This window comes from Aythya marila (genome assembly GCF_965140915.1).
Source record: "Aythya marila genome assembly, chromosome: 2".
NCBI lineage: Eukaryota > Metazoa > Chordata > Aves > Anseriformes > Anatidae > Aythya > Aythya marila.
The window spans coordinates 71,756,078-71,780,001 of NC_139043.1; the positions used below are offsets into that span (position 1 = coordinate 71,756,078).

The 23,924-nt window shown below is 41.1% G+C and overlaps 1 protein-coding gene across 2 annotated transcripts in view; it reads right to left on the minus strand.

Annotated features, from left to right (window-relative positions):
- The window catches only part of MYO10 (myosin X), a 164,518-nt gene that overhangs the window by 121,741 nt on the left and 18,853 nt on the right, over positions 1-23,924 (minus strand). For both annotated transcript variants that reach the window (XM_082754759.1, XM_082754758.1), the window contains exon 2: positions 11,195-11,293. In XM_082754759.1, the coding sequence (XP_082610885.1) occupies positions 11,195-11,293 (99 nt within the window). The remainder of the gene's footprint in view (positions 1-11,194; positions 11,294-23,924) is intronic.

The following is a 23,924-nucleotide window of genomic DNA, read 5'->3' on the forward strand; positions in this document are numbered from 1 at the left end:
CAGTCACGTTCTTCTTAGAAGGACATGCTCATATTCTTAACTTACCAAGTCTTTGTCATGCTTCTTTTGCTTTCCCAATCAGAGAAATACTGCTTCCCCACACACTTTTTTTTTTTTTTTTCCCTTCTTTTCCCCAGAGGACATGTGAAAACCATTACCATATCTCAAATGCCTCACAGACCTTGAATTATCCTTGTCAGAACTTCATATTTCCTGGGCAAATCTTGTGGTGACAGATACCCTCTTTAATTGCATTTAAGCCAATAATGATGCAAAGATAATGCCAACAAAGTCTGGCCATCAGATTTCAATGTATATTAAATGCCTGCCTGAAAGCAGCATTAATAATGGAACATATTCTATTATTTACTTCTAATTAGAACTCCTTGCTGATGCTTGTGAAAAACGTACTTTCAAAAGAGAAGTAATCAGCAGTAAAAGATGCATCATTATTTTCATTACAGGCTTGTGGCATTTCTGGTTATTAACATTGCTAAATATTCCCTTCCCGAATCTGTTTTCAATAGCTTAAAATTCTGCTACGTTTGGAAAGCTTCTGATGAAGCACTCAATGTCAGGTACATAGCTTACTGATGATGCATATATTTTCAAATTAGCTTATTTTAAGTCTCTTTTCATAGGAAAGTCAGTATTTTTATCTCACTCACCTACACTAATTCTGGTGATTCAATGCCTGAATGCTCTACCAGCCCATTCTTTGGAGAACGTATGTTTATTTTTGAAAGGGAGCAACTTCTTCAAGAGGTGAGATTTTTATCTTTCCTATAAAAGTCATCAGTTCAACAAAGTTATAAATCACTGAAGGAAAATCCCACAGTGAACATTCAGGAGAGCCTCAGATATTTGGCGGCTGAACACCTCGGGAAAGCCCATCTGCTCGTGGCGAGCTCCAGCTGCTGCTGAGTGAGACCTCCCTTTGCTTCCCCCTGCAGCTCTCTGCCCCAGCTATCAACATTCACTCACATCCAAGCATTTGAAAGGAGGATGGCAGGACCACCTCCCTTGTGCGTCTCATTAACTGAAGAAGGTTAACTGAGGTTTTCCATTCTGTTAATGTTTGCTGGGTGCCTTTAACCACCACAGTCAATCTGGGCCGGGTGCTGTAGCTCCTTGAGGAACACAGAGAAGCCCAAGCACATCTCCAGCACCTCCCCTGGGGTACACTCCTCTCTCCTCACCCATGTCTACCACAGCCACCTCCCTGCCTATGGGTTTTACTTGCTTATTCTACTATGCAAAAAGAGGCACCACACCATTCCCTGGCTCTCCAGTACCTAACTTCACAATGCAACACAAAGCTTTTCCCATATAATTTTTTTGCTAGTCCTTAGTTAAGACAGCTTGAATAGATAAACCTCCTTAAATCATCTCTTGGTTCCATCATGTTTATACTAAATAGGAACTTACATGCTTTACAAAATAAAGTGTGCTGTATGAGGGCAAGGCATGTGACCTATGATAACATTTCCCTTCTCCTCGTTTAGTGAACATAAAAGCACCACTATGAAAGAGCACTTAAAGTTCCTTTTGCAACTAAAAGAGTTTATTATCGCATTGCAGAAATGCTTTAGGGGAAATCTTGCTCAGATGTCCTTCCCATTAGAAAGCTTGGTGCTTTCAAACAAAAAGTTGCTTTGAAATCTTCAAGAACACAAACATTCTGCAACTCCTAACTACAAAACAATACACTCCATATACTTTCATGCTCCTGAATTTGCTGCTAGCTGCCATGAAAACAGAGTTCTCCCACTATAGACATGGTCAAAACAGAATTTGAAGTTCTACAAGAAGTATTTCATCTTTCAAGTGGAGCGTATTTTGGGTTTTAGGCCTCAAAAGTGATCCAACATCAAAATTACAATATGACTGCAGATTTAGTTTGTTTTAAAGTTAACTTGTGCAGAAAAGGGTATCTGGAAATGCGGATACATTTTCCATATTTCTCCATACAAAGGTAATGGTTATCACAACATTTACTCAAGGGACCACAGAGGAAAGATCAAATGATGTTGTATCCTACAAAACTGGCACCACAGCCTCCCACAAATGACCTGCAAGAGGACATTGGCTGCTTCCCTACCTCATTACCACTGCCTCATGGTACCTGCTGACTGGGATGACTGTGACCACCAATGCAGTACTCTGACCACCTGCCAGATGGTTACTGTTTCTTTTTCTTCCTCCTTGATTTGACTACTCACTTGATTTTGAAATAGTAACCCAAGATTTTCAAAGCTCCGTAACACACGTTTATTTTTTTTCCCCTTAATTACACCCTTCACACTACTGATTTATGTCTTTTCACTGATGTTCTGCAGGCTGACAGCATAAAGAAGAAACTGGTGCTGCCCCGATGCTAACACACAGTAGCTCCAAACACAAAGCATATACAGCACATACAAAGGACCCTTGAGCTCATACTTTCTTCTGGAGGCCAGTTATCAGAGAAACAAACACACTCAGCAGCACTTGATTTATTCTGCTCACAGGATACCTGCTAATAGGTCTGTGATCCTGCTACACAGCAGTTTGCAGTGTCAGACAGCCACAGCTCACGCTCGCAGACAGCATTTGTTTCCTGGAGCACAGCCGCCTGTCCCCAAGGGAGCGAGGTAGCATGAGCGCTTCTACACTTTCCAAAACTTTAGCTCCAAGCGGGACCAGCTCACGGATGGCTTTCAGTGCACACAAGGAGAATCTCTTTGCAGGACCATCACCACGTCTGAAAATAATTGCTCATGCACACTAGCATTTTCTCGCAAGCCCTTACTCAGTGAAATCCCTTTCAAAATTACACAGTCATTTCTTAGATTATTTTTTTAAATTTATTTTAAATAAAGTATTTGGACATTCTATGGAACTGATGATTTAACTCAACTCCTTATGACAGCAAGTTCACAGACAAGTTGACGGGAGCCTTCTCCAAGTCACAATCTCAGTGTTTGGTCACCACCATTTATCTGCACTGCAAGGTACCAAATCTCACCTGAACACAACTGAGCACTGCAGGCCGAAGTTATCCTTGTGTAATTTCACTTAACCCAAACCACGCATACCCTGAAGCACAAACAGCACTGAACAAGGAGACTGGCTCCACATCCAAGGGAATTCAGTAATAACAAAACAATCGAGGCGACAAGCTTACTCATCACAACACTATGGATTTTTTGTTGTCGTTTTTTGGCACATGGCAGCCTGAACTCCCTTCTGTGTTTTGTGAACAGCTGAACTGTATTCTCTTACAAAAGAAAGTAATATGGCAGCTTGTGTACATCTGCTTTAATCTTAAAACAAAAGCAGTTTTGCTATCTTTAGTATGAGCGTAATAAAAGCACAAAAAAGCACAGATGGTTTGGATTTTCTCTCTGCAGAAAGCAAGAGAGAAGACTGACATCTTAACTGTTTACGTAGCCACAGCTGATGACGTGGCCACAGCAAGCGATGGGGACACAAGGCGCACCCCTTTGTCAGCAGCTCAGATATTAACTGCTCTCAGTTGGGTCTTATAAAAAGCAGAAAGCAACTCTCTATGCAGAGATAAATGCTTTTGTTCATACAGGCTTAATTTGCGTTGTTAGTAAAACACTTAACAACAGCCACACTAATGCCAAACAAATTAATTTCAGTATAGTTAAAGCAAACAGTCCCATTATGTTTAGGAAACACGGAACAAAACCCTTGAAAACCCAGCATTAAAAGAGTTATTTATGGCCACTGCTTAGCCTTCCTGCCCCCATCATCTGTGCATTAAAAATCTCTAGGCTGTTCACTTTCAATCTCCCTGATTTCTGACAAAAAGTGGCTATGCACTGGTAACTTGAACGTTAATTCTGCAGGAATAATACAATCAACTTGATCTAGCAGCCAATTTTTTTTATTTTTATTTTTATTTTTTGATTCAACCTTTATTTTAAAATATCTCACTTCAGGATTAAAACTTTCCCCTTCCTGGAATTAATCAAGCTGATAGTGGTTTTGGCAGAAAGGCAAGCAACAGGAAAAAAGTAAGGACAGCACATGTGCAACACATCTTAGAAGACATTTTATAAACCTGCTCTGTATTTTTATGCAATAAATACACAGTAGTTCGACAAACACACAGAAAAAGACTCTTCCCTATTGCCCTTTAACAAATACTCAGAGAATAACGATCATATAAAAATATTGCTCTTGATATAAAGAAGATATAAAGGCAATCTGAATTGACTCCTGAATTCAGAAAAAAAGTCTTCTGCTAAAGAGAATGATTTTTTTTTTTTTTTTGAGCAGTGTGAATTGCCTTTTTAACATGTCAAGGTTAAAGCAAAGAGGCATTCCCCAATATTTTGGAAAATTTACAAAACCCAAACTAATAATTTCTCCAATTAGCTGGTACTTTAAAAAAAAAAAAATAATAATACGATGATGCATCAGGAAAAAAAATGTTCAATTTACAAGTGATTTAGTCTGAGTCAGTGATGAAATATTTTTAAGTAATGCTTCATGTTTTGAGGAAGCACTTCTATGAAGGAAAGCATTCAGCTGCAAGGCCTACACCTGCACTGAGCCCCTGCTGGACATGGAGGGGCTTTGGCCGTGGCCCACGATGTGCGGTGTAGGAGGAAGCCATGGACCCCTAGCTGCCCCACCTAGCAGCCCGATGGCCAGGCCGAGGACAGATGGACAGAGGGGCCTCTCCGAGGCCATGCTGCCTGGCTCAGCCTCCCTGAGGCCTGGCAGCACCCAGCTTACATCTGCCTCCAGCCATGTTTACACATGTGTCAACAGATGCTTGCAGCAAGATAGGCCAAACGCTGACACCCTGCATGAAGATGTAAACACTTCTCCGCAGAAGATAAACCCAGAGCACCAAGAGGCGCTCCGGCTGACTTCGGCTGCTCCCTAACCCCGCATCACCACCACTCCTTCCACATTCCCATGCACACCCCTTAAAAAACAACAGTAACAACACCCCTCCTGCCCCAAAGTAGCCCAAGACAACAACATCCAGATAGCCAGAGTACCACACTTTTTATGTATACTAGAAATAATCGGGAGAATTACTGCAGCTAAGCCAAATATAACTAACTACAGGATAATATGCGCTTTATGATGTTTAGACAGATGGAATCCAATTTCCTGATACAAAGCTGCTGAATTTGGAGTTCACCCCATACCCTGGAGGCAGGGGATCTGCTGTCCCAAACGTGCACAAATGACACAGTACCAGTAGCCACAAATCTTTCTTAGTGCCATCGAATTAAAAAGCAGAAATGTATTCATAATTTTTCAGAAAGAGATTGATTTATTTAGCACTAAAACCAGCCAATACCAAAGTTCACTGCATGTATTTGTGTATTTTTCTTAAGACACTGTATATACAAAGAAAAGCACAAAGGACTTCTTTAAAATGCTCCCTTGTAAGGGTGTATTTCAAGGGTAATAGATATTGAATTCAGGAAAAAGTCAAAAGAACAACTCTGTTTGGAAATACTGTCAAATCTTCACATGGAAGAGCTAGAAGCAAGCACGACGTCTTTCAATGATAACTAAGAAAATCCTTGTCCAGAAGGATTTACTTCTCAGACGCCTGATCCCATGAACCTACACAGCCAAACACAGTGCTTACTGATAAACACTCCTACTGACTTCAGCAGCTTAAGCCAAGTAACTTCAGTGGAGTTATTCATGCCCTGTGAATATGAACGGAAGACTCTTGTTTAAAAGGACTACTCAGTCTCAAAAACCAGCTCAACGGTCCCAAATATGGGTGAGAAAGGACACAAGGCAAAGAAAAGAGTACTTATGAGAAGTGCTTAACCATTTGCCTGCAGGTTCGTGGGGTGTGTTTGTTGTTTTTTTTTGTTTGTTTGTTTTTCCTTTTTTTCCCCCCCCCATAACTTTTTCTAAATATGAGAACAAACTCTACTGGAATAATCACTGGGTAACATCAACAGAATCCTGTCATTAACTTAAGAAAACAAAGGAAAAGAACCCCCAAAACCAAGTTAAAAAAAAAAAAAAAAAAGCTCAATCAAATCTGAAATGTAACTTTTCTGAATGGAAGTCATAATGAGAAACTCTTCAAGCCCTCAAACCAGAAGGGGAAAAAAAAGGTGACAGCCGCCATGGAAAACATACTTGAGTTGTGTTTAACAAGGAACACCTGTAGTCTCCCCATTCCTGCAATGCCGAAATGCCCCTGAAGAGCTGTATTAAGTTAAATACACAGGAAAAAATACTTTTGTTGCTGATCAAACCACTTACAGGTGCCTCTTATTTGAAGCAGAGGATACTGAGCAGTGCTGAGTTTGCTGACATAACACCATTCCATGAAGGGCTTCTTTGTAAAGGAAGTTCACAGAAAGCTGTTTTAACTGACAAAGTCTCTACTGGTGAAATCCGACATCTGTTTCTAAATAACCTACATTTTTAGGATATTAAAGCCCAGCTGCTTCTATTTATAACACATTTCATTTAGAAGTTCCTCTCGGTCAACTAAGCAGGTATGCAATTAAGTATTCTTAAATTTCAATGTCAGACTACATAGATTGCAGCAATTGGTTGAACTTTTACTTCCCTTGTATGAATTTCTTCACAACAGATTTCCCCTACACACATGTTATGTCTCAAATTTATAGCTATAACATCTCCATTGAAGGGAATCAATGTTATTTAAAATATGTGCCATTAGGTGCTGTTCTGAAAGTCCAAGAACTCACCATCAGTGACACATTGTTGCTAAGACAAACCACAATTACTACTTAAACAAAGGGAATTCTGACTATACATTTCTTTACATTTTTTGCCTATATGTTTTGATGTTGAAACAGAAGAAAAAACGGAGTCCTCATTAGGAGACCAGAAAGATATTATTGGAATTAATGTCACACAACTCAACAAAGCTCTGCTGATAGATATTGTACACCCCAAGCTTTTTATATTTAATATCTACGCTTTCCTTGGGGACAGTTTCAAGTGCATCTGTACAAGTTAAGACAACAACATAGTCCTCCTTCATATAAGGGTAAACTAAATGCTAGGATTTTATTTGAAATAAGGTAAAGTTCATGTTATTTGAAAATGAAAAAGAAAAAAAAAAAGAACAAAATTGAATGAATTTTTCCCCTCGGAATCACTGGCACTCTACTGTACATGTGCAAGTAAGGCATTTCAAACAAAGCATACAGTGACGGCAGGGCTTTCAGCATTTTCTTTAACATTCACTTGAGTACTTTATAAGCTCATACAGCTTCATTAAAAAATTATAGAATATGGCAATGAGGAAATGCCTGCTGTACTGTGAATACATCCTTAAAAAATAACTTTTAAGCTTAAAAATAGAGATAAAAATACCCGTGAAGATGAAAGAAGCTGCAATACCTGCAATGACATCTTTATATATATATATATATATATATATATATGCACCACATACACAAGCAAGGAAAGTTTAGGGTGCCTTTTTTTAAAAAATAAAAAAATCTGAGTATTCATACACTGCACTGACATACTTCACACATTCACAGACATGATGTTACCAAAACTTCAGGCACAGTCATTTACCACCTTTCTACACACACGCTAGTGGAACAAGAAAATAAAGAAAAAATTATGAACCCACCAAACGGCAAATTAATACAGTAGTCTTCTCTTCTGGAAAGCATCTGGGGGGTGCTTAGAAAGAGAAAAACATTCACACTGAATTGTCCACTCATCACACTGTCTTGACTCATTGCAGTCATCATTGTGAAAGCCAGCCTTCAGTAGATATGGCAGAGGCACTCCAGAGCCAGATACTGGCCAATGCCATGGAAGAGAGGGATTTTACAGCTTTCATCTCCCACTCCAACACGTTGGGCCACAGAAGTGAAACATAGCCTTGATCTACTTTTTCTCCTCCCTTTATTTAATTAGGCTTTCATCTACCTCAATGAAGTGCCACATTTTCCTTTCTTTCATAAAGGGATGAGACTGTTTCATAGCTATTTGCTCAGGGAAACCCCAAACCTCCAACCCAAAATTCCTTTTTTAGTATCACATCACATGTAGCAGATATTCCACTCAAGCCCATCAAATCACAGAGGATGATGGCAGCAGCAAACAGTATGACAACAATCTTTAACAATGATTAACAAATGAACTGCTCAACTTCAACATACAGGTACCACTAGGATAATTAGTCTTGCTCAAGGAATAATTATATTAGCATGTGATTATCAAGAAGTGATCCAAAACCTGATATGCAACTTGTTTAACACTGAAGAGTATGGTGTAGTCTACACATGAATATTTGCATTCAGGAGCATTACTTACAACCAACACTCCTCCAGAGTGAACTGTATGCCACAGGTTTTTGTTGCAAATTTATTTCCACCATTTATAACAAAAAGAAGAAATTCAGAAGTAACGTATTCTGGTATGATGCCTTTCCACTGTTCTGCAAACTGATGTTGGCAAAGAGTTGAAACCCAAGTTTATACAAAAAAGCTCTGAGCACAGATCTAGTAAACATGCTTTCCTAGTCCCACTGCCCAGCCAATCCCATCTTGAGAATTAATCCAAAAAAGAAAGGTGAGAACTGCAAATCCTAACAGAGGGTACTGAATTAGAGAAGATTAACTACAGTGCAGCGCTTTGATAAGGCCCCAACACTTTCATCAGTTTGTCATTAGACTTGAGTACAATTGCTTCTTGGAAGGGTCTTGGAATCAAGATGCTGGCTACCCTTCAAAAAATCATCATCACCCCACACTTCCGCAATCTCACCCCTCACTTGCCCTGCCTCCTTCTTTAAAATGAAGGATAGCATTGCATAAGATCACAAAGCCATCAGAGGTCATCATCAGGTGTCACCTAAGATTCATGTCTCATGCCTGCTGCCTTCTGCAGCACACAGATAACCCAGCAGCAAGGGTGGGATATTCCAAAGGCACTTCAGAAAGCAGTGGGAGGAACAGTATTAATTGGCACTGATGTCAGCTGGCACAGTTCCTCTAAATTCAGGGTGCACCCTTGAAAGTATAAGCCTTGAAAAGTATTAAAGTTAAAAATGCAGTGAAATGCTGATTTGCCCTTAGTTGGAGCACAGTTGGCTCAGACCCACTGGCAACATCAAGTGCCATGCACTGGTTCTGAGGTGTACTCCTTATGTCTTTGGATGTTTCACAGCATAGCATGACACCTGCTCTTAAAACAAGCAGGACAAACTTTTTGCTTTTTCTCTTATGTTAATGCTGTAAACATCACTTTTCTAAGTAAATGGAATCAGTTAGTTTGTATTACAGTAGTGACTTGAGTCTTCTCCCAATTACCTGAGTTTTCAGCCTGCATTCTGTACACCATGGAAAGGCAACAGTACATGTAATACACGTATACAAAGCTGCTAGCAAGCAGCTTGTCCACTCATGGATGCTGGTATTAGCTCTGCCACTGCATGTTAGGGCACCAATGCAAGCCATCCATTTTACAATCGTCACCTGCAGTTCCCATAGTACAAGGACTGTCATGTCGACATCATGAACCACTTCTAAAAGACAGGTTCTTCACAGTCAGGTGTCCATCTATAAAATTCTGTGAAAAACTACAGGTAGTACCTCTGAAACTTTTGTGTCACTCCAACTAGGGCTTACTTTTAAATGAGGTGCCTAATGAAGATAGTGGCTTGGAGCATATGCTACTGTAACAACACACACAGCAAAATAAAAGGTAACTATGATGCCTTAATATGGAAGATCCTTCCTTATTCACAAACAACAGAGGAAACAGTCTCAGCATCTGCACTTCATGGGGCCTCAAATTTCAATAGCCCATGTAAACTGTAAATATGCAACTTCCCAAACCCGAGCAAACATAAATGCATGCATCACACTGAGAACACACCAACACACACAAAGGCACCTTCTTGTCCTGGAAGGAGGCTTTGCATCTAACAGTAGTTTCTTTGTGGACATCTTCCCCTGTATCGTATGTCTCTGGGTCACCAGTCCAAGACACCTAGTAACCTGAAGTATGTTATACTGGTCCTTCAGCTTTCTACAACCTGGCTTTCACTGCTTTTGTCTACCACCTTCTTGCATGAAGGAAAGACAATCTGAATCCAACACAGCCTAGTATTGCTACCAATTAGGCAGCTCTGTGTGCCTCTATCAACAAGAATCTTCTGTTCAGTTGATCTTGTTTGAGGAGGTCCTCCTGCCTCAGTTGAGACCAGCCTCAAGACATTTTGTGTGACTAACAATCCCATTTTCTTCACTCCCTCTATTTAACCTATGTCTTGCCCATCAAAAAACACCAATTCTGTCTAGTTCCTTTCCTGCCTGCAAAAAGGCATGTGAGAAAAGTAGGGGTTCCCTGGTTCTGAACGAAATGCTTTTCTGTCTTTGTCACTCAGAAAAGCATTAAGTGAAGGCAGCAAGAAAAGGTAGCATGTTTTCCATACTATCATACTTTCCTCTGCCTTGTTCATTACCTGAAGCTACCTCTATCTGGTACAAATAACTAAGAAAAAAGGAAGCAAAACTGAGGAGGGAGCACCCTCCAAAAATCAAAGACAGAGTTCTGACTCTGATATCTGCACCAGTGTAACTGTTTGTATCTGAGTCTTAATCTAAAATGTGAATTCCACTGTACTTTCTTCAAGGAAGCTGCAAGAATGGAAGTCTGGATAAACTGTGGCCTGATGAAGAGTAGAATAAACAGATAAATGAAAAGTGAGTGAGAAAGCAGAGCATTGCCATGCTGTCAGCAACTGGCAGGGCTTGTTCTGCCTTCTTCTGGCCAAAGAGAAAAGAAAAAAAAATGGGGGAGAGGGAGGAGAGAACAGAAGTTGCCCACCAGCCTCCTTCCCCAGCTGGCAGCCAGTGGTGTGCTACCACAGCAGACAACACACTGCTTGCAACAGCCCAAGTAACCTAAGCAAGCGGGACGGAGCCTCTGGGATCTAAGTAACTTCCTGGACATGGCTCTCAAACCTTCAGCTCTGTCAGACACGGCTGTAGCAGCTGACCAGCTGTCCATATGCAATGGACAACACAACTGAAACCAAAGTTCCACATTCGAGTCATATAAAATGCACGCTTCTATTCATGCGCCTTAGACTTTTACATTCTCCTATGTCCTCCCTGTTAGGCAGAATTGTTTCTTTTCCACAGAGTGGTAGAAAGGAGAATGTAAATAGGGGCAATGCACGTACCTGGCCATAGTCTGTCCTGAACACGACGACTCCTTCTGCACAGGAATGAACAGTACTTGGATAATGCTGATTATTTTCTCGCAACCAGACACGAGACCCCTAGAGTAAAAAAAAAAATAGTTATAGATGGCATAACTGAAAACTCAAGAAAATAAAAGGAAAGCAAGCTAGCTGCAAGCAAGCTCACTTGCAAAGTAAGCAAGTGAGAAATAAAATAATCCTTCAGCAAGTAGTTGTCGTCTTCTGCCATAAGTAAAGTACGTAAACACAGGCGTAGTTTTGGTTTGTTTTTAATAGAAGTGCCTAAATGCCAGCATGAACAGCTGGGGCTAATTCACTGAGTCATGTGCCTCATGTTAGCACACACAAAATTACAAAGCAGTGTTTAAATTTACACACCATTTAAAAGATGCTCCTCAAAGCCAGCAGGCTCACTACCTGTTTATTTTCAACCCATTAGGATCACAGCACTTCTCCCCTACCAACTTTCACCTGTTTTCTAACCCCCCTCACCCTTTATCTTGTCTTGTTCTCCTGGCTGCACAAGAACTCAGATTTTTAAAATCTGCCAGCAAGAAAAGTGACAAAGAAATAGCATTTGTTGTTTAGAGCCAAAGAGGCAACAGAAACACCATCAGCTAAACACCTAAGTCAATCTAGTGAAAGAGGGTAGGTGCAGAATTAGTTTTTTATTTGGCTGTCTGTGGCCCTCAGAGGTAGACCCATCCAGCACAGAGGAAAAGAAACAGCCAGCACCGAGTGCACATGAGGCAGATGGGCAGGGTAATCACACCTGCCTGAGCTGCTCTGAGCAGGAGAAGCTTTCAGGCAGCATGAAGATATTCAGCAGCAGCACCCCAGTGGTCTGAACCTCAAACACAAACTATAGTTCTTTTTCTATACAGGGACAGCAGGTTCCATATCAGAATTACAGTATTTTAGGCCTACTTAGAGAACAGAGGCTTTTGTGTCGTGTCGCCCCTCCATCAGAACAGGCAAATCCTTTCCAGAAGGAAAGGTAAAGGCATGATAGGAAGGGGCTGGGATATACTCTGATAAGCCAAAGGTTGTGACTTTGGCTGTATAATCCCTGAAAAATAAATAAATAAATAAATAAAATTGATTGTTTTATTTTGAATTAAACAATTCAAAAAGATTCAAATTTATCTTGCATGCCAGCATTCAAAGATCATCCTTGTCTGAATTTGTACACACAGAAAAAAGACTCGAGGCTTTAAAAAGTTGGTTTGGGTACAGGTTCTTGATGAACAACCACAACAAATACAGTTTATTCCTGTTATGTCCTTAGAGTGTGGCTCACGTGTCTACTGCAGAAGCTCAGCCACATTACAAGTTGCATACATTTAAAATAATGTTGAATAAACATCATCATTGTTCCTATGTTGGGAGAACAGCAGCACTGAGAAACAAAGTGAATATTACAGAAAGCTAACTTTTGCTGCTTGGTTTCTCTGAATGGTATGAGCTCAGCCACATACAGGGGACCACACACAAGAGCATCCCTGATTTTTGCCCCCGTTCCATCTTTTGGCAAATTGCATTCCTTTTTAAATACCTGTGGAGCTCTTTGTCATTTTATGTCTAAAACCTTGAGCCAGATGTTTTCCAGGTTTATACCAAGTCCAAGTCCAAGGCAGTTCAAACATGGGGTATGTTGACTCGAGAGCATGGGGTCAGCACAGAGCAGGGAAACGCGCGTGGTGCCGAAGAGAAAGCAGAGCACCAGCAACCACAGCAAGAGAGAGGGAGAAACAGGGGGCTCCCTGAGAGTGGTCAAAGTGAGAGGGGACTTGAAAATGTAATTCAAAACCCAGTGATAGCACCCGCTTGCTTGGGTCTGCACACAAGAGCCCAAGAGCCAGCAGGCACTCTGCATGGCAGGAGGTGTTACTCTCAGGCTTCCCCGGCTCCTCACCAGCAAAAGCTGATAAAGCCTCACTTCAGCCCCATAGCAAATAACCACAGTCGAGCTCACGAATCACAACAGGTTGGATGACATGCTGAAGTCACCCTAGCTGGCAAAAAGGACTCTGTTCCAGACTAACTACCTTCCCAGAGGAAAGCTTCGAGTGTCCCTGCCAATCAGTCTCCATCTCTGAATTCAATCTCTCTAAACACACAAATACACAGCAAAAAACCCTGTTTGTCCAAATGCAGTCAAGTTCTTCAAGCACTTCAGGACAATCAAACCCTGTTGTTCAGCTCGTTTATTATTTGCCAGAATCTCTGAGCACAACTAACATGAAGTTTATGCTTTCAAGGGCAATGAAAACACTTATAAACATTAAGCCACAACAATATTTGCCAGAACCTCAGAATTCAAAATAGCCTCTCAAAAGGAGAATAATCTTTTCCATAGTGAAATTAAATAATGCATTCTGCATTTTTCTGGCTATGAAGCAGAAACAGGGGCCTGCACAGAAGCATTTACTTGGCTGGGCTAGCCCTAAAACAAGCATTTTAAAGCAAGTATGGAACGGTTTGATTTAAACAAATGTACATTGTTAGGGGTCAATAACCACTATTCAGAGACTGCTGGAACAATGCGGTTTGCAAAGCCCGAGGCCTCCGAAATGCAAATACAACGTGTGCTCTGGCAAGGTAGCTCAACAATACAATGTCTGTCCATAGGCAGGGTACACTGCAGAACCTCCTGGTCTGGGGGAGGGAAGAAATAAAATATAAAAAATGCCTTGGCAAAAGATCCCATAGGTCATTTTCCATGCCCAGCACGCTCTGTAACTACACTGCAATCCCTCTGAAGCATATTTGTTACAAGCGACAGCTTTGAGAACAAAATCCTCAGTAGTAGTTAATTTACAGATAAGACATATACCAAAGACTTCATAGTCTTCAGATCTACAAAATCTTCACATCAATCTACTTTGATCCCAGAGTTTAGGTACACTTTCATTTCACAATTTCTGACCAAGTGCAAGAGATGGCGTTTTGAAATGTCCACTAACTCCAGCAGTATCCTTTAGCAAAGTGCCACCACCTTTTGATTTCACTTCAGAAAGGTAGGTTACAAAAAAGGATTCACTGAAATAAAAGTCTGAGGCTTCTCAGAGCCTAAAGCCCAACTTGATTTAGCCTGGTGGTCTGTAGGGTGAGTGCAAGGAATGACTACCAGGCACGGACTTCTGGAACTGCTGGATGGAGATAGAGAGCACGCAGCCAGCTCTCCAGGCAAGGGCTTAGATACCAGCTGTGAGCCCTCCAAGGAAGGACAATGTTGAATGCACACATGTTGATCCCAACTTATTTTTAGGGGAGAAACTTGGTAACTTGGTCACTCCTTGCCAAGCAATCTGGGACACTGCCATTCTGTCACTCTGTCACTCTGTGATAAGGGGGAAAACAAAGCCACGAAGTACTTACTAAAGCCCAATGGTTCTTAATTCAGTGAAGCAAAGTTGTAAAAACACTTGGAATTGTACGTACAGAAGGAGGGCCATATGCCATTATTTTCAAGCCAATTGATTTCCTCTGACTCCAAAAGGCAAAGGAAATAGGTTTGTAAATCTCACAGCTGTAAGGCTACCTGAAGAATTCCTGAGTTCTTTTCCCTTGCAGATTTTACTGCTGAAATTGCAAAGATGACTTCTTTGTTCCTGGGTGTTCTGTTCCTACAGATGACAAAAATCTACTTTTTAACTTTCTATTGGAAACAGCTCATGTTTTGATTTCCAGAATAGAAGAACTTTATCTCAGTTAAACAGTGGAGAATTCATTGCAAAACCATAATTAACAAATCCAATTTTGTACATATCCAGGTTGTATGGTGAATAAAGTAACTACATGCACGATTATCACAATTTTATATAGCATAGATATATAGTGCATATACACACATACGTATTTTGCATAATAACATTGCATAATAACTGTCATCATCTAAGACTAAATGCTACTCATTCACATGTTATAATGTAAAAATCCAGTTGACTCATCAATGCAATTGATTCAAAGCAGTTAAAACTGCTTTAAATTAAGGGCAAGTAATGTAGGTTATTGTCACAACTGCATTCAAAATGCATTAATTGTTAGGCCTTGACAAAGCAAAGGGAACAATAGTCAATATGTATTTAGAAAACCTTTCATTTATGCACTACAGTAGCTTGCCTCAAAAACGTAAATTCTGAGAGACAGGAAAAGATGTTATTAACTCAGTCAAGCCAGACATAGCTTTTTCATGACAAAGATAATTAAAACCACATTTATCTTTGTTATTCCTCTTTACTAAATTATGCACTAATCACTAGGAGGGCCATACCAATAAAAAAAAGTTATGCAGACAGAAATGTAACATTGGCAATTTCGTATTAATGAACTCTTTTTTTTTCTGAAAACTTGCCTTTCATCACTAGCTTAGCAAAACTGAAAACACTTCACTTCAGGTACCCCAAAATCCTAACAAGCCTGCCCAAACAACTCAGTGGCAAACTCAAAGTGCCCTGAAAGTAGGATCTCTCTCACCAACTTCATCCCAAAATGAAGTGTCAGACCTCCCAAACAGAGAACCAGACCTGTTCTTCCATGGGAAAGTCCAGAGGGGGAAAAAATAAATAAATAATGGCCACTTGCCTGACATCTTAATGTGTAGTTCAGAATATTGTTCTTGATCTAGGTACCCCTCTCTACAGGGCTTGTGTGCTCATCAGCAAAAGGATTCCCCAGCGCTGGATTTCTGGGGTGGCTGAAATACTGAGTTAGTACTGAAGTCTGTATACGCTACTGCCACACGGTCTATGAAAGAGAAATAAACTAATCAATAGACGAACTCTCTTTCCAGACATTCTGCCTTCCCCCATGAGTAACTGGCAGTCTTCTGTCGAGAAGGCAGATTATCAAAGGACAGAAGGAGTTACCGAGAAGGACTAATTGAATCCTAAGTCTCTGCAGAGTGTGAGAGAAAGCCAGCTCTGGAAGGTATTTGAGCATTTAATCTAAATTCCAGAATCTTAAACTCAACTTCATTAAATGACTATGCACTTAGATCTTGGCACATACTTTATCTAGCTGAATGAAATAGAATTCATTTTCAAAACACTCAAGGCACTAATTACAATTTCCTCAGAGCATAGTAAGCTACCAACACCATTCCCTCGATGAGTTTAGCTCTGCCTCCTAAGCCATATTGCTTTACTTTACTGTTATAAAGCAGAACAAAACCATGAAGCAGTTTCCAGGGGATATAAGGTCAGTTTAGGAAGAGAGTTTAATGCAGAACAAAATCTCCTGAACACTCGATGCTTCTCTTGTCTGTCCATCCCCCACATGAGATCAAAGCACCAGCTCTTCTGCTCCTGAGGTCTGCGCAACAGCTGTTGATTAACCTTGAACAGAATCCATCTCCTCCTGTTTCAGTAACTGGAGATAGCGCAGCACTGACAATAGCCTGCCACTTTAAAAGCAACTAACTGGACTAAAACTATTATTATTATTATATTATTATTATTATTGTCTCAATGGGGAACTGGAATTAATGTTTACCTTCCAAGGGCCTTTGAATACACCATCCCTTCACACCACTGCCACTTTATTTAGTAAAGGCTTTTAAAAAAATATATAGTTTCCAGTTTTTCCCAACACAAACAGAGCAGAGATTAACCTTTAAACGTGCAGGTGGACAAGCACACCCCGCCCCACCTTCTGCTGCTTAGCTTGAATACACACATTACCAGCAGACCTAGATCAAAAGCCAAAAAGCAATTGCACTCACTAATGGAGCTCTGAAGACATGGTTAACAGCACCTGAGGACGACGAAGTTTCCACACCATTAGGAAACACTAGCTTTGTTATAATGGAAGAAGAAAATATAGCAGTGCGATGCCATCAAGTCTTTTCAAAAGAGTTACCAGTATTGCTACAATCTGAATTATGACTTTAATGAGAAAGATTCGAGTGTTACCTTTACATTTTGTCAAGTTTTGCAAAATACTATCTTTTTGTGCTTTGAGTACTGCCCAACCTACACCATAGGGATCAAAGCTACAAAAATAGAACAATGTCAGGATTTGGAAGGCCTGTACCCATTACCAGTCTCAGGCAGGCAGGACAGGCTGCTAGGAGACATCTGTTTCTTGTGCTTGCTAGTCTATGTTAAAATAAGATAAAATAAATTTCTAGGCAGTTGAGTCAATGGCATTAATTCCAAAATTAAAAATTAGCACTCTGAATAGTACTTATCAACTGTGATTAAATCTGCAAAATGTGAAATCAGGGAAGTAGGGAACATGCACAGCAATGTTTCTCTGTTTAGTGGATCCACAGTTTCAAGTCCCTCTGTAAATCACCAGCAAGTACAAGAAATGGGTCCTGCACGCAGTACTGCCTCCACTGCTCTCCCCATCCCATCTCAGGTGAGAGAAAATAAACTGTTAAAACTAGTAAGGAAGAGAGGTAGTTCAAAAAGACAACAAATTAGTGAGAAAGAAGAAGAGGCAGTTGTTGGTGACAGGGGAGATGTAAGGAACAAAGAGGGAAAGAGGTTGGGGCCACTGCAAACCTTTCCATCACCATCCATATTGGGGCAGGGGCTAGAAACAGGCAAATGTCAGACCTCCTAGGGCCTTCACGGTCACCTTAAGAAGGTAAGTAGCATGTAATTCTCTCACCTAATCCAAGTTCCTAAAAAGGAATATACAGTATGCTCACAAAATAGCATAGAATTTGTTCTAAGAAGCAACCATACAAGCCCTAGATCTGTCTTCACAGATTTCAAACAAAGTTGCTCTTGTCTTTGATGACAGCTTTGTTTTGCCAAGCATCCTTATTTTTCAAAAACATTTTTTTTTAAATCAATTACAGTCATGACTACAAACACACACAAAAAAACTTCTTTTACTTGCTTAAAACCAACAGAATTCTAACTAATCTACACACACGTACACAGTTCTTCATCCATGTGAGCCTGTTGGTTTTTTTTTGCAGCATATAATCACAACAAAGTCAGAAGCAAGGAAGGATGATGTGAGTGCATGTAGAAGTAGCAGGGGAAGAGATTTCCCTCTAAAAGCTGTTCATCGACGCTTATAACAATATGGCAAGAGCAGTTAGTCCAGCACAACTGCCCAAAGTCTCTTTAAATCATCATTAGCTTCTGCAAACAATCTTTTCTGTGTTATCGAGTAAGCTATTACTCTGCATTGTACCTCTGCCACTGACCTGGGGAGAAAAGTGCCTGCAGTTATCCACAGCACCCAGTTGTGCTTGGTAGTCTACAAGTTCACTCTTCTTAGGAAATGTTGCCTTTGAAATATTCTAACCGCCAAGTCTTCATTTTGCACAAGTTACTAAGAATCTCAAAGCCATTTCTCAGAAATGTTCTAAAACACCCTAGCACTTTTTTTCATCTTCTTCTTGCCTCTCCTGCCTGAACAGAATACAAAGTAAAGACCAGGTGAGAGGACTCACAAGCACCAACTACGTGGCATCCCTGGAGTAACACAAGAGAGATGGACTCCTCTGGAACATGGGTCAGTTTGAGGCTGAGCTTGAAAGCTGTTCCTCATTCACCACATGTAAATCCCATGACGAGTCTGGGAACTCCCACTTGCAAGGATGTTCCATCTCAATTTCAAATTTTTTATTTAGGAAGGACATCTCTGAGTACTTAAAAGCTGATTAAGTAGAAAAAACACACATTTGTTTGACACACAGGTCCTGGTGTTTGCCATTTATTTTCATGAGCTGCATGTCTTTTAGGCTCATCACTCAAGAAACTGGTTTTAACACCATTCTACAAAGTACCTGGACACTGATTTTTTAGAAGTTGTAATACAGAAAAACTATATGGAACTAGTTTTTCTCTGATACTCATTGTGCTATAGAAGCATGCCCAGAGAGACATCATACTGGTTCAGCCTGATTTTAGTTCCCAAAGCAGATAAAATTCCTGTTCAAGATAGTTTTTACCATTGACTGCTTTTTGCCAGTTACCTAAACCTATTCTGGTAGAAGTTGTAAAGGCCTTCTCATGTCAAGAAGCATCATCCATAAAATAACTGTGTTGCACCTAAAAGAACACAAGGAAGAGAACTGGGCAAGGCAAGGCCTTTTCCTGGTTTCTAGGACACTCATCATCGACATCATCTTCTTCTTGTTCTTTCCCCCTCTCCCTCCATGCCAATCAAGCAGACAACTCCAGGGAAACTTATCTTTAGCCAAGTGGGATTCTTATGTGAAAATAATTCCTGTAAAGGCATACACTGTGCAAGGTACACTCCCAAGATGATCACCACAGCCTTCACTTGTCAAGTTGCTATCATCAAATTACAAAAGGTTCCAATTTAGCTCGTTTCCATATTGGAAAATTTCACAATCCTACTACAACTGTAACTACACTTGAGGGATTTTTATTTGTTTACATTTACCTGCAACTCAAAAATATCAGTTTACACATGAATAGTATTTTCCTGGGCTTGAGGGGGGACAGGCGAGACAGCAAGCTATTTCCAGCCTTACCTCCATTGCAGAAAATAGGCATAAGATCATAGCCTTAAGTCAAAAACCAAACCTCTCCCCACATTACTCTGTAAGCATTTCTTCCCCGCCCCGTTCTTCCATGCTCCATATTCTCTTAAAACTAAAACTCAGGATTTTGGAAAGACACGGTTTACAATCTGGAGCTATAAGGATTAGCAAGACTGCATTTCAAGGTTAAGAAAGTTAAGTGTGAAAGAGAGGGAGAGAAGAGAATAATGGACCCATTCAGTCCACAGTTCTTTCATTTACTTATTTTACTAACAGTAATGCTGATTACTAGACACAGAATAATCTTAAATCACAGAGTCAGAGAACTGTTGAAGCTGGAAAGGCTCTCTGGATGTCATCTGGTTCAAACCCCCTGCTTGGTACATCTAGAGTAAGATGCCCGGGAATATTTCCAGGCAGCTTCTGAAGATGTCCAAGGAGGAGGACTCCACAAACTCTCCAGCCAGTGCTCGGTCACCTGCACGGTAAAGACACACCTCCTGATGTTCACAGGGAACCATCTCTGCTGCAGTGTTTGCCCATTGCCTCTTGTCCTGGCACTGGACATCACTGAAAAGAAGCTGGCTTCATCTTCTTGCCACCCTTCCTTCAGGTACTTATACACATTGATGAGATTCCCCTCCTTGAGCCTCCAGGCTGAACAGTCCCAGTTCTCTCAGCCTCTCCTCAATAGGAGAGGTGCTCCAGTCCCTTGATCATCTTCATAGCCCTCCATTGGACTCTTTCAATACGTCCAGGTCTCTCTTGTGCTAGGCAGTCCACAACTGGACTCAGCAGTGCTGGGTGGAGGGGAAGGATCACCTCTCTCAACCTGCTGGCGATACTTTGCCTAATACAGCCAAGAACAACATTAGCCTTCCTAGCAGCAAGGGCACATTGCTGACTTGTTGCCCCCAGCACGTACTGGGGCCTGGGGCTGTTCCTCCCCAGGTGCAGGACTCTGCACTTCTTGTTGAACTTCATGAGGTTTTTGTCAGCCCACCTCTCCACCTGCCAAGGTCCCTCTGGATGGCTGCACTGGGTACCCCCACCAGTTTTGTGCTGTCCATGGATTTACTGAGCGTGCACTCTACCTCATCATCCAGATGGCTAATGAAGATGTTAAACAAGACGGAACTCAGCTCTTGCCTTGCAAACACAAGAACCCCTTCCTTACTCTGTCCATCTGCCACATCTCATACATCAAGAGGACCCTTCATACAGGTAAACCTGTTGGGTAAGGCCTGACCACGGCCAACAGGTAGCAGGGTGTAACAGCCAGGAGGAAGAGAAGACAAACAGCACTGGCAGTCAGTAAGTCAGGCGGCGTTGTTGGGCCTGTTCAGCAGCAATGTACCTTGCCTTTCTGAAGGCCCACCCAGCTGCTCTGACTCCAGGCTGAGGAACAAATCCCTGTGACACCCCGGCCACGAGCAGTTGACCGATCTGGGCTGCCCCATGCTTAGCAGACAGAGCTTGGGTCTTTCATCCCCACCAGCTGCAACGATTCATCCAGTACCTTTCACCACCACCACCTGCTCAACCCTATCTGTATTTGCTGTAATAAATCAGGAGCAACGTACCGAATCCAGGACAAATATCTTTGTGCCACATCAACTCCAACAGATTAGGTCACCCCACAGCCTAGCAGCCTCCTTGCACACGTGATGGATGAAAAATAAATACCTGCCCTGTCTTTACCCAGGCAGGAAAATGTGGTTTTCTGGCCTGCAACAACTGACTTCAGCAACTTGGCAGCAGAAGAGCTAAGGCTGGTTCTGGAAGCTCCCGTAGACATTATCAGGCTCACATCAGGACACTGAACAAGTCCAACACAGGTTGTGAAACACCTGGAGGTGATAGGGAACCAGCACTACATCCCCAGGGTGTAAGCAACCCTAAAATCCCTGAGAAGTAGTTAATTAAAAATTCACCCTAAAAATAATCCTTGAAAAAAACTTAAAAATCAAGGATATAAGCAGCCTGACTTGGTGCAGTGCAACCCTCTGCATTTGAAGACCAGCTATGGTGCTTGGCTTTCACAAGCATGCTTCGAAGATGGGATGACCTTTCTCCACAGCATCACATGAATGTCCTGGGAAGCAGAGGACAGCATAGCACCCCTCCGTACTCTCCCTCCTTACCTCTCATGCTTCAGGCGAGCACAAAAAGAGCAGATGCTGCCACTGACACCTGAAGTTGCAAAGCTCACATTAGCATCTTCCCACACTAATTTGTTTGCTACAAACCACAATAATCACTGAGCAACTGCAAATTACCTGTCTGGAGATCACCTGATGAAAATACAACCAATTAAGCAAAAATAATGGCACACGTTATCATTAAAGGGCAGAGCATAGGCTTATTCACATGCACCTGACAGAAGTGCTGCCAGGTGTGCCAGCACCTCAAGGAGAGGCTCCAAACCAATTTTAACGCTCAACCATAAAGTAAAATGTGAGTCACGTACAATTTGATCGCCACTGTATTTCAAAGTAAAAGAAGCCCTTGCCCTCCTGAAATATAAAGAGAATAGATCAAACTGTGCAGGATACAAACCTACAACTTAATAATTTATTATAGTAAGTATTGATTAATTTATTATTCAATTAAAAAATCCATTCAATATTTAAATAACTTAAAAATAGGATATAAGTGTCCTCACCTACTAACCCCGAACCAAAAAGCAAAGTGTCAGTAACTATGAAATAAGTTACTGGTCATGGGTTACTTCTCAAACTGTGATCAAACACCTTTAAAGAAAAATCAGTTGCAAGAGGTGTTTGGTAACACTTCCCCTCACAGAAGGAAACAGGGACCTTAGGAGACAGGATGCAGTAGCAGTGGAGAAATTCATCCCAAGCACACTCTCCCAGTCAATTGTTCAATGGTGCAAGCAGAAATCCAACAACCAGGGCTAACCCCAGCCTTCCTGGAGGTTACATGGCCCCGAAGTATGCTGCACTGGTGCTGCTTTACACCCATGTGAATAAATATAGAATGTGCAGCTTAGCTGAAACCTGTGGAATCTATACCAAAGGCAAATTTAGCAATAACACATATTTTAGGTAAAGTTGGAAAGCCGTTAAATTCAGATAAAAGGTAGCAGTGTTTCCTGCATGTATGCTGAAGTTTAACATTTTATCAGCTTTAGACTCCTCTCAGAGATGAAGTGATGCTTTGCTAGGCTTTCCACTGCAGAGCCTCATCAATGCTGATGAATACCAATGCTATGCAGCAGTTGCAAGGTAAAAAGGCGGCCTGAAACACTGTGTTCATTATATTCAGCCCCTCAAGGTCACAACCCCTTAGAAAGCAATCTCCTGCTTTTGCTTAGTCCACTCCTCTCTGACGAGATATGTTTCCTTCCAGGAATCCTACTCTTACCAGCATGTGTTTTGATTTTTCTGCAGTCATGCTACCACAAAATGAAGCATCTATAGGGCAACTCGTTTTTTCTTTGATTTTTTTTTCCATAGAATGCACATGTAGTAAATATTGACTCCTTTTAAACACATCCACCATTAGGCTGCCAGAAGGGAACACCTTTACCAGAAAACCCAGTAAAGGAGCAGGTATTTACATCAATCAGCACACAGAAAATCCACAGCCCTTTTCTGGTCATCAATACTTCCATGCCATATGTTGGAACAAACCCTGTAAAGCCATACCCCTTTCCATCTCACAGCTATAGGGAAACCCCCAAAGCAGGCAACATAAAGCAGCTCTCAGGTTTCTAGGATGCACACCACCACACCTTTCCTTTTGGCTCATAGCATCGTTTCAAAGAAGCTACAGATCTGTGCTCCAGCTTTCAACAAGAAGGTGTGGTACATTTCCTCACTCACAGGCACACCTAGAGATTTGACACATTCGCATTTTTCATCATCCTTTTTTTTCACGACAGGGATGAACATTTCCTGCATCACTGTGTTGCTGATTTATTTCATTATTTTTTTCTCCAATGCATGTTTATACAAGCTGGTAGCAGTTAGCAGGAGAAAACAAATCCCTCAACCTAGTATCAAAAGCACCAACTCAGAGCAGTTGATTCTGTAATATTTTTAACACATTCATTGCACTGTATTGCAGATTGATGGAAGATTTAATCCAAAACTAAACCACAAAAGCAATTAGGAGACCTTAACAAAACAGAAGTGATTTGAAGCATTAGTACCTGACAAAATGGGCATTTATCGCAGAGATAAATGATGAGTACAAAGTAAATGC